Source organism: Exophiala spinifera (genome assembly GCF_000836115.1).
Source record: "Exophiala spinifera strain CBS 89968 unplaced genomic scaffold supercont1.3, whole genome shotgun sequence".
Lineage (NCBI taxonomy): Eukaryota > Fungi > Ascomycota > Eurotiomycetes > Chaetothyriales > Herpotrichiellaceae > Exophiala > Exophiala spinifera.
The window spans coordinates 774,452-785,461 of NW_015622515.1; the positions used below are offsets into that span (position 1 = coordinate 774,452).

General features: G+C 51.5%; 6 protein-coding genes across 6 annotated transcripts; 4 read left to right on the forward strand and 2 right to left on the reverse strand.

Moving 5' to 3' along the window:
- Nucleotides 1-56: 56 nt before the first annotated feature.
- Nucleotides 57-1,694, forward strand: PV08_04022 (uncharacterized protein; the record flags this gene model as incomplete). Its single annotated transcript, XM_016378371.1, has 1 exon — nt 57-1,694. The coding sequence occupies one exon, from the start codon at nt 57-59 to the stop codon at nt 1,692-1,694; it is 1,638 nt and encodes a 545-aa protein (XP_016237048.1).
- Nucleotides 1,695-2,038: 344 nt separating this feature from the next.
- PV08_04023 (uncharacterized protein) lies at nt 2,039-4,275 on the reverse strand (the record flags this gene model as incomplete). The annotated part of the gene is made up of 3 exons (XM_016378372.1): nt 2,039-3,025; nt 3,087-4,062; nt 4,109-4,275. 3 exons carry the CDS (start codon nt 4,273-4,275, stop codon nt 2,039-2,041), a joined length of 2,130 nt encoding a protein of 709 aa, XP_016237049.1.
- A 523-nt stretch (nt 4,276-4,798) lies between these two features.
- Nucleotides 4,799-5,749, forward strand: PV08_04024 (uncharacterized protein; the record flags this gene model as incomplete). The annotated part of the gene is made up of 1 exon (XM_016378373.1): nt 4,799-5,749. The coding sequence occupies one exon, from the start codon at nt 4,799-4,801 to the stop codon at nt 5,747-5,749; it is 951 nt and encodes a 316-aa protein (XP_016237050.1).
- Nucleotides 5,750-6,059: 310 nt separating this feature from the next.
- Nucleotides 6,060-6,353, forward strand: PV08_04025 (uncharacterized protein; the record flags this gene model as incomplete). The annotated part of the gene is made up of 1 exon (XM_016378374.1): nt 6,060-6,353. One exon carries the CDS (start codon nt 6,060-6,062, stop codon nt 6,351-6,353), a length of 294 nt encoding a protein of 97 aa, XP_016237051.1.
- Nucleotides 6,354-6,721: 368 nt separating this feature from the next.
- On the forward strand, nt 6,722-7,243 carry PV08_04026 (uncharacterized protein; the record flags this gene model as incomplete). The annotated part of the gene is made up of 2 exons (XM_016378375.1): nt 6,722-7,068; nt 7,123-7,243. The coding sequence occupies 2 exons, from the start codon at nt 6,722-6,724 to the stop codon at nt 7,241-7,243; spliced, it is 468 nt and encodes a 155-aa protein (XP_016237052.1).
- A 270-nt stretch (nt 7,244-7,513) lies between these two features.
- Nucleotides 7,514-9,535, reverse strand: PV08_04027 (uncharacterized protein; the record flags this gene model as incomplete). The annotated part of the gene is made up of 1 exon (XM_016378376.1): nt 7,514-9,535. The coding sequence occupies one exon, from the start codon at nt 9,533-9,535 to the stop codon at nt 7,514-7,516; it is 2,022 nt and encodes a 673-aa protein (XP_016237053.1).
- Nucleotides 9,536-11,010: the final 1,475 nt, after the last annotated feature.

The following is an 11,010-nucleotide window of genomic DNA, read 5'->3' on the forward strand; positions in this document are numbered from 1 at the left end:
TCAATTCTTTGTTTCAAAGCTCTCTCTCCATCTACACCCGACACTCCGCGCCCACAATGGATGACAGCAAAATAAACACTTCCGACGTCAATGTCGCCGCCCAGGACAGCTCACTTCCAAAATTTGAGGCGCACACCGAAGGTGAAGTCCGAGAAACTGTATTGCTCCGAGACTTCAACCTCTGGAGCACGCTGGGAATTGGTTTCTCCTACATTGCAACACCATTATCCGTCGGAACCTATCTGGCTTTCAGCCTTTCGGCGGGTGGAAGCCCGTACTTTTTCTATGGATATGTTGTATGTTTCGTATTCCAGACCTTGGTCGTCTTGAGTTTGGCCGAGATTGCTGGATTTCTACCTCATACCTCAGGCAGGCAGCCCAAACCGACGTTCCACGGGAGCTGTACTGATTCTTCACCAGGTCAAATCTTCTGGACGTCACAGCTGGCGCCCCCGGCATATGCTCGCCCGCTGAGCTATTTCACCGGGGCATTCACCATGATGGCTTGGACCTTCTGGACAGCAGCGACGTTTCTGTTCACTGCGCAGCTCGTCTTGGCTTTTGTCCAAGTCTGTGGTGCGACGTGGGATCAAGAAGACTACCAAGTCTTCCTTTTGTACGTCGCCTGCAGTGTCTACGGATTTTTCATGAACACATGGGGCTTCAAAATCATGCCTTTCATGTCCAAGGTCATGATCGGCTACGTCAACCTTGGCGCTCTGTTTATCTTGATCGCCCTGCTGGCCAGGGCCACGCCCAAACCGTCCGCAAGACAAGTCTTTGTCGACATTGTCAACGAGACCGGATGGTCGTCAGATGGAATGGTGTTTTTCCTTGCTCTATTGCCAGGACTGACGGCTCTCAATGGATTTGACTCGGCCGCACACATGTCAGATGAAGTGCCCCATCCAGCAAAGCAAATTCCTCGAGTCATGGTGGGCCTAGTTCTCCTCTGCGGTTTCGCCGGCCTCCCGATGGTGATTGCTGTTTTGTTCTCCGTCACAAACCCCGACAACCTCCTGACTTCGGCCCAACCAATCTTTCAACTCTTCCACGACAGCATGAGATCTTTGCCTCTGGCGATTCTCTCATGTCTCATCTATCTGGGTCTGTTCTTTTTCGCCTGCGGCTCCATTGTAACGACACTGAGCCGCGTGTGGTGGTCCTTTTCTCGAATGGGGTCGCTCCCGTGGGCACAATGGCAGGGCCACCTCACTCCAGGATGGCTGCTTCCAGTTAACTCGATCATCGTCGTTTCCATCCTCGAAGTCTTCATCGGACTGCTCATCTTTGGCCCCACGACAGTATTGTACGGCATCACCGGAAGTGCAGCCGTCTGCTTCTTTTTTTCCTACATGATCCCGATCGTCTGCTTGCTGATCAAGGGCCGAAAGTCGCTCCCAAAGAGCAGATACTTCAACCTTGGACGACTTGGACCCGTCATCAACATTATCAGTCTGGCCTGGGCCGCCCTGGTGACTGTCTTTCTATGTTTCCCCACCTATTATCCGGTCACGACGACTTCCATGAACTACGCTTCAGCTGCGGTCGCAGTGGGTTTGTTTCTGTTCGCTCTGATGTGGATCTTCCATGCTCGGAAGCACTATGTCGTGCCTGGTGCGTTGTTGTCGTCTGAATATCACGAAGACCATCAGGGGGCTACCGTGGTTAGTTATTCTGAGATCCCAGACTAGTTTGTTGGTATTAGTGTCGAATAATTCAAAGGTTGGATGTATAGATCTTGTTTGTTGTGTCTAATAACTACATTCGTGGTCATAATATCTCAAGGAAAGTGCAGATGCAGATACTATCCGAGGGGTCCGTCACCAAACCAGAATCAACGCCAGCACGTGCCCGCTTCTTAACTTGCTTTGAAACCAAAAACTTCTGGGTCGATCTGCGCAGAATTTGCAACGTAGGGAGTAGTCACTGGTCATCCCTTCTCATTATGTGCCGGTCTGCGCGGACAAGGAAGTCGACAGCTCTAAGCAGTGGGATTCGAAACCTCCTACCCGAACTTTTCAGAAAGTGAAGTGCCTCAGCTGAGCACAAGCTGGTCGAGGATGTTGTCGCTCTGCAGGATCTTGGACCACGGCAGGTTTCGATTGTTGGATCGATCGCGGGCGTGCCATACCCTCTTGACCGCTGTCCCTGCGGTCGCAAACATGCGTATCCCGGTTCGAGCGGTCTCGTCGAGAAACCAGTGCGCGAACCTGTGCCGTATGTCCTGATCCAAGGCCTCACAGGCAGCGACGAAGCCGGGCCAGCAGATGCTCGAAGACTGATCGCTGGACCTTCGCTTGGCCTCTGTGTACAGCTGCAAATGCGAGAGGGTCTTCTCGACGTGAGGTTGCACCGCGTACGTGTCTATGCCCCGGACGCATTTGTAAAAGTATACCAGCAGGGCCGAGTGAATGGCGTTCTGGAAGTGATATCTGACATTGCCTCCCCCATTGGTACCATGCACGTCCCCCGCGTCGGCCGGGGCAATGTCGTTTCTCCAGCTACATATCGCGTTTTCGATTTCGGCGACCTTTTTGGGGTCGTTAAGCGAGCTATCGATCGTGCCGTCGTCGCGAGTCCCCTCAGCACAGGCAAACGATTTGACTCGCCCGATCAGCCGGAACAGGGGTTCGGAAACGGAGTAGACTTGTTCGAATACCGTCACCGTGCTTTGGCTGCCGCTGCTGCTGCTTCTGCTTCTGCTGTTGCTGTTGATCGGAGAGTTTTCTTCGTCGTCGTTTTGATCAGTTTCGTCCACCACTGGGATCAACTGCCTCCAGACATCGGACTGGGCGGTTGGGTCCCGACGGTTGAGATTTTGATTCTGGGCGACCAAGTCCTGCGGACGACCTGGATTACCAAATTCCCGCACTCCGGCCTGTAGAGTCCAGAGGTAGAGAAAGATACTGTGCAGCATCCGGGTACTGGTGTATTTGAGAAAGTGAGGGGAGCGACGAGACTCGATGAATTGTTCGACGTTGTGGATATAGGCGTGGGATTCGACCATATCACCACTCACAACCTATATTTGTTCCTGGTAAGCTGATTCGATCGACGACTATCACTGAATGAGTTTAACATACGCAGACTGTCACCATACTGAGAATTGCAAGTAGCATCTCCTCATAGGCGCTCCGGCTCCTTGCGAGAAGTGATGCACTCCTCAGTGACGCCAACAGTCGCGTTTTGGCTCGTTGTCGGAAAATACTCGCCATGTCTCTCCACGACTTCATGGTGTGGTGCGGTGGCCCGCCTCCAACAGCATCCAAGTGATAGGATGCTGCGCTAAGAACGGCAAATAGCAGTGCACACTTGACGTCTGTCGAGTTACCTTTGACCAGGATCTCGCCTAATGTCTCATTCACCTTGGGAATATGAACTCGCTCCCACGCCGACTTTCCTTGTGCCTGAACAGGTGCAAAGGTGGGAATCATTCTCTCCTCATAGCGGGCAAGCAGGAGCCGTATGGTGGGCACGTCGACATCCATTAGGTCAGGGGCGTAGTCCACCGACAAGTAGCGTTGGATCCGGGGCGTCGGGGTGCGGCGAAGGTCGAGGAGCTGCAGGTCTGCTTCGTTTGGAACGTACGACTGCATCGGACTCATGAAGAAGCTGACGGCACTATCTCCCAGGAGTGGCGAGAGGAATGACAGATCCCTGCCGGTGTCGTTGCCGTACATATCCTGCGCATCGTTGGGACTATCCAGAAACCCAACTTCGAGTCCCGATAAGGACTTGTCCACAGGGAAGTCTCCTAGCATAAAATCGTCCCATTCCGCGCTCGCAGAACCTTCCTTGCCGTCGTGTGTGGCTTGAGTGTTGTTGTGGTCCTGATAAGACACCACTCGCAAAACACCAAAGGGTCCGACACATAATGTCTCGTCACCGTGGCTGAGCTCGATGTCATCGTCTAGTTGGCTCAACAGCTCATCGAGCGACCTGTGACGCGTTGCAGCTAAGATGAGCGCTATTTGCTCGGTACGCTGCTCTTCTGTTGACGACAAAAAGGTAAGCACATCGTGGACGACGAAAGACAGGGCCAGACGGAGGTAAACTTGCCTGAGTAAAGATGTAATCTACGAGCCGAGGAATCTACACCACGCACATGATCACCCCCAGTGTGAGCAGAGGTATCCGAGGGCCAGGTGATCTCAGGGGTCCACGTTGGAGCAACACATTCCCGATCCAGCTTGACGCATGTCGAGCATCGTGGTAGAACATCAGTGACGCGGTCGCAACGCACTTTTCTGGCTCGGCACACCAGACACGCATGTGTCCGCAGCATATGCGCACCGGAACATGTAGCTGATCGCGCATAGAATGGTCACCTGGGTCACTTTTGTCTCGCCTCGCTCTGATCGGATGACGAACGATTTTTCACACATTAATGAAGGCCAGGCACGAGGACCGAGGAACACACCCTGACAAAGAGAGCCTTGAAGATAGAACAAAAAGGTAAGTGGATGCCGAGATCGAAATGCTCCCTGATAAGAAGCGACATGGCCCTGAGAACATTGAACTGGCAGGGCGGGGCACTGAACTTTATTGTAATCTAGACCTCATTCCATGGTTCCTAGAGAAAGTCGGGTCTTATCTGTGAAAGAGTGAGTTCTTGATATGCAGTCGATTCCGTGGGTATGTGGGGCCGTCATCTGCGGCGATGTCCATCCTTTTGAGATGGCAGCGGAATCCGCATAAGGCTTGACACCGAAGGACAGCATATAGAGACTGAGTGTATAGGACTCAATCATCACGTTGACGTTGACGTCGACAAAGACGCAGAATCCGGCCGATCATGGGTTCAATCTCTCCAACGCCCACGTACAAGGTGGAAAAGATCGATCGCTCCGACTTCCAGGGTATCATCGACGCCATTGCAAAGAATGGCTGCTGCATCGTCAAGAACTTCACCGATGCAGCCACGGTGGACATGGTGAATGAAGAGAGCAGGCCGTACCTGGACGCCGATGTGCCATGGGAGGGCGACTTGTTCCCACCTGAGACCCGGCGTTGCGCCAACCTGGCTGGACGCAGCAAGACGGTGCGAGAGAAATGGCTCGTCGACCCTCTGGTGCGCGCCTGCACAGCCGCGTTTGTCGACAAGACGACGGTCAATTACTACGGACAGACCAAGCACACGTACACGAGCGAGGCACAGTGTACCATTGCCGTGACGCTGGAGATTGGCCCCGGAGGCAAGGCGCAGCGACTACACCGGGACGACAAAAACTACCATGTAGACCATCCCGATCAAACCGAGACGGGCTACCGGTTCGGCACCGACGTCGAGATGGCCTTTATGGTGCCGGGAGTCTTGACGACAAAGGAAAACGGAGCCACTCTAGCGATTCCAGGCAGTCACCTGTGGCCGTCGGACCGGGAACCACCCCTGATTGAGGAGGAATCGATTGCCTACGCCGAAATGGACGTGGGCGATTGCTGGATCATGTTGGGCGGTTTATACCACGCAGGAGGCGCGAACAACACCACGAACGTGAAAAGAACCGTCCACGGACTGTTTTTTGTCAGGGGGTATCTGCGACAGGAGGAGAACATATACCTTGCAAACTCGCCCGAGCAGGTGCTCTCCTGGGCTCCAGAGGCTCAGAAGGTTCTTGGATATAACGTCTCGAGTCCCAATATTGGCTTTGTTGAATTTGTACCTCCAATGGATTATCTGGCAGGTGTTCGTCCTGCGGACGGAGTCCTGAAAGATTTTGATCCTTCTCAGGAGAAGAAGACATGATCCTAGCGATAAAAATCCTTTTGCGACCGCTACGGCGGAGCCGAGAGGAGATGAGGGCGTGATTTTGGCATCGGGGCCGGGTATACTTGTTTCCGACTGCTTCTACTCGTAACCATAGTACAATGGGCACTGACATGCACTTATGTACTATATAATTATATAGCGCAAGGTCGGTCCTTTACTTCTCGTTAGTCAATTAATTCTCCTCTTCGCGGCGACATCCACAAGCAGACAAGGTGGGGTGAAGAATATCGCTCTCGTCGTTAACTAGGGATTCATTCATCAGCTCGCCGCTATCGGATTCCGGGATATGGTATCCTACATTTACTGTGGTGATCGAGAACGCTCCCTACGAGACTCCCAACTGAGTTCAGATGAAACGACCGGCGAGGCAGCTGAGGTCTCTTCCCGCATTCTCTCAACGTACCATGCTGGCGAGCCCCTCTTCAGCAAAGAAATTATTCGGGACGTTGCCCGACAGCTTGCTAATACCGAGTGCCGCAAAGTCTCAGTCAGAGGACTCGACGGGCAGGTCGTTGAAATCGATGTAGAGACTGGAAACGTGCTCGATACTGGTAACCCAGAATGGGACTACGTTATGTAGCGTTACTTGATATCCACAGCAAAACAAACGGGTTCCTTTCATAAGAAGGAACAGCTAATCATATCTCCAGAGGAGCTCCATTTATCTACTATCTTTCTATCCAAGGTCTTATATCTCATGACTTCGGCTTCATCCCTCGCCTTTCGTTCTGCAGCCTATGGACCTGGCATCATTTACACAAGCGCAATTGAACGACGAAGGAACTCGCACGTACCACCCCTAATCGATCGCGAGACGAAGTCGAAGAATTTTTCCTTTCCAACACGCAAAAGTGGGAAGCTAGTAAGGAACGGAGACAGTTAGAGTCAGTTCTTTCGACGAAGACTCTACCAAATATTAGGAAGATCGTTGCCTTTGCATGTGGAGAAATGGCTCTCCATGACGAATTCCGTGGGCGAACGAGGTCAGCTTTCCAACACGCGTTAATTTTAACCCTGCGAGACATCTTGAGTAAACGACATGAATCGGTCAACGACATCAAATGTTATGCACAGGACCCATTCTATACCGACATCGACAGAGAGGTCTTAGAGCGATCTGGAATCACGGTCCTCAATAATCCCCAAGGCTTCCTAGAGGTCGACGATTCAACGGTAGTTCTTTCGTTCTGCCCCGATGTACCGGTGAGACAGGTCATAGCGGAAATTGCGCTACCAGCCATGATGATTTGGGATAAAATCAGGTTCTTTGAAAACGAGCTTGAAAAGTCATTGACGTGAGATCCTCTTAGTTTTTATTCGTATCAATTAACCATACTAATGAGCCATAGAACGGATCCTAACTCACCTCGTTTGTCTAAGATGATTCAAAGTCGGTACGAAGAGATCGAGTTTCCTGGCCACCTTGAGGCCTTTGAGCCTGTGAGTATCTATGTTAGACAGGAGGTGTAAGTTATAAAAGGTTGTCATACTCGACGTCGTGTTGGTCGTGTACATGAAATATAGGTCTGAGCGCGTCGGCACTTCGCCTGTAACAGCGGCCAGTCTTGTTGTTCACATGATTTGGGAAACCTTCTCTCTTCCATCGCTCAGGCTGTGGCCATCCTTTAATACATGCCTCTTCTCTCCGTTGTTTGCATAGGTATTGCAAGGTTTACAGGTGTGCATTTCCTCAAATGTCACCACCTCGTTTTTAAGTCGAAGGATACCACCACGCTACGGTCACTCGAGTTCGATCTCTGTCAGATTGTCCATATCAACTCCTCTGCCCTTCATCAACCCATGGATATAGGCCTCTTTCACTAGAATGTAGCGGTTGTTGGCGTTATTTTTTCGGATGATGAAGGGTGCCGCGCCACCGGCAAACGCTACTACAAGATCTTTTGGCTGGATTCCGGGGCTGCTCAGACCAATCAATCCAGAGCGCGTGGTGAAGAAGCGTTTCTCCGCCGTAGCTTGTGTGAAGATTTTATCGAAATGTTCGACGTCTTTAAGCTCTTCGTAGTCGAGGGTTGAGTCGCGTTGGAGATGGCGAGGGAGGATCGTCATCCATTTCTCAAATAGTCGGCAGAGTTTGGTGGAGTCAACCACACGAGGATCGAAAAGCGTTTTGTTACCGATCAATGTCTCACAGTAGGCATCATAGAGAGTTTGGTTTGTGGCGGGATATGGGACAGATTTCCAGGCGCCACGATCAGAGATGGTGGAGAGTGTCAGAAGGGCTCCTTGCGTGTCTTTGACCCACGGAAGGATTTGTTCTGCGTACAAGTGAATCTCGTCATCTTTCATGCTGCCGCTGAAGGCTGCGAACTGACTGACACGTGAAATGACATCAATGGAATCGACGACGATGCCGGAGAGTTTAATTGTTTTGGAGCCATTCTGATATGTTATCCGAGGGAGGGTGTATGTTCCAGTTCTATACTCCATATAGGCAGACGGGGTTCCGTATATTCCGAATCGGTAGACCGTGCTCCAGTCTGGGACCCATGACGGAAGAGTGGAAAGTGCTCTTGTATCGCCAATGCCGGCATGATGAAGCATATAAGTTGTATCTGCTCGTGAGAGCAGGTGGCCTGCAAATTGCAGGTAGACGTCTTCGACGGGAATACGGTAGTTCGGCCGAAGGGCTTCGTCATCGCCGTCCTCGGCAATCCCGAGTAAAGCAATGATTTTATCCCTCTTGTCGGTGGCATCACGGGTGCGGAACATAGGAAGGAGGAATTCAAGAGACGGTATCAGCTTCCCCTGCTTCAATCCCTTTTGCGTCAGCTCGCGAACAAACTCGACATAGGGAAAGTCAACGAAACCGGCTGGGCTGCGATGACCTTGATTCGGACGTGTATGCTCAGCTCCTACCAGCAAAAACAGAGCATTGCGAGTCAGGAGTTCTAGAACCGCCACCAGATCGCTGGACTTAACAGCGCGATTGGGGCCGATGAAGATCGGATCAGAGCCAACTGCATATTCCTGGACAACCCATATCCTGGTAAACCAGCGATGCTGCAGAAAGCGTCGCAGCGCCGTCCATTGGGCACTTGGATAATCAACACCAGTCTCGCTGACGACTCTTTCTAGGGACAACAATTGGCCCCGTTGTTGGATATTCTCCATGGCGGCGCGGAGAGGCACCATAAAATCCATGGCCGTGGCCGTTTCTTCAATGGGTTCTCCTAGCATGATGGCTACCTGTACGGCATTGCGATAGATGTCTCTCATAAGACCCACCTGACTTTCGCGCTCGGAAACGTTTTTTTGATCAATGCAGAGAGCGTCAATCCATAACAGAATCGTTTCGCCAGGTTCCAGCAGGTTTTGGAGGATATTCGAGACGGATTGTGTCAGATGCAAATGCTGAGAACTCCCACAAGGGATTGTTGATACCGGTTGTGGATCATCCCAAGTGTAGGAAATTGCCACATAGGCGTGTGAAGGTGTGTCCACGTTCACATGAACGAAATCGGATCGAAAATGGCGGTCATTGCCCTCGCATGTAACTTTGATGAGCCGGATTTCGCGCGGGTCGCTGATTGGGGTGTACTGAAACGAGGGCAAATTCAAATCGTCCCTCCACAATGGCGCGTAGGACAAGGAGGAGTCGAACCCAGTGCTCGCGAGAACTCGGGATTGCTTGAAGTTGTGAAATGCCTCTTTGGAAACGTTATACAGGGATGTTGGATCCCGTCGGTCATCGGACAGAAGCCAACCTAACAACCCTACCCCTACGGCAGCTATGAAATTCATGATCAGCTATGCAGAAGTTCTCGTTGAGGAAGGCTGAAACAGCCCCGTTGAGGCCAGGGGTCCTCTTACAAGTACTCGCCATCCAGGTCACAGATGAGTGTAGCTAAAAAGAAAAGAATAGGCTACCGTGCTCATCTGGAAGGTGAGCGGAAGAGAGCCAATGGCATTCCGCGCCGTTGCAGGGAGTCCCCGGAAGAAATGGTTCTAGCAGACTAAGTTAGACCCCACCCATGCCAGGCGAGAGTTTCAATCAACCTATGTCCACGTTTGCCCAGTCACCTAGTTAAAGCCACGTCCTGCATCTTCGCCTTCTGGTCGTGGGCGATTGCATTCTGACTTACGTGAGTGGAGGAACGCAGCTGATCAACTCCAGCTGAAAACTGTTCGTGACAGAGTGTCTCGTGCCACCGAAGGTTGGCAGGACAGTCATGGGGACGCCCAAATAATACTACCACTCGAAGGTAGGCATCGCACTCTCGCTCTTGCAGCTTGGATTCCATATTACCTCCCCTGTTCCGATATCGTCTGCTTTTACTCGGTGTTGATCAGAACCTTTGTGGAGCAAGATGGAAGCATGTATATAGGTATTGAGCCCCACGCAGCTCAGGGTCCGCAGAGTCTTTGGCGATAAACAACGTACTGGCCCTTTCGGGTGCCGTAAATAGTCCCCCATGTTTCGGGAGATGAACATGTTTCAGGGTAAAGCGTCTACTTACCTACTTACCGGCCGACGCTGTAGCTATCCATCTTGGTAAGCACCCGACTCAAGTACTGTCAGGGCTGAAATGTCTCATCGAAATATCTAACCTGCGGAAGCCAGTCGAAGAGGTCTGAATGTTTCTGAGACCTCCAAAGGAGGTTAAAGGGTTGAAATAACCCCAGGCGACAACTGTCCGGGAATCATATAAATATAAACATATACACGTGTATGTATTATAGATTGATGCTTGCCATCTCGAGGAAGATACACCAGAGTAATAATCAGGGACAAAAGGTCGCGCGAGCGACTTCTCGGTCCCCATCGCTGGCAAGTCACGTGAGCACAGGGCGGCATCGCCATTGTCCCGAAACGGGGCGAGTCGCGAGCCGTTTTAGCTAAGCTTGGCGCTGTTTTGTTTTGAGATTCAACAGATTCTTTTTTTCTGACCTTTGTTCGTCTTCATCTGAATCCCATCGACTTTCATCTTCTGAATCGTCCAGCACAAACGGCCGCTGCTCAGAACAATCAAAGTGGTGACCACTCCCATGATGATATTTTACTCCTGCTGCGGCATAGCAGTGGTGATGTGACAGCTCCTAAGAACTCATTTGGAGGTCTGCTGTCCGTCCCGAAGTTGGACTTCAAGTGATCTGTGCTTGTGCTGTGTTGAACAACTTACAGTTGGTCCCATAACACTTCTGTCTTTCATGTGAGTATTCCCTGTCCTCCTTCGCTCCCTCCTCAACATGATGAATATCTGTGTCGCCCCTATCTT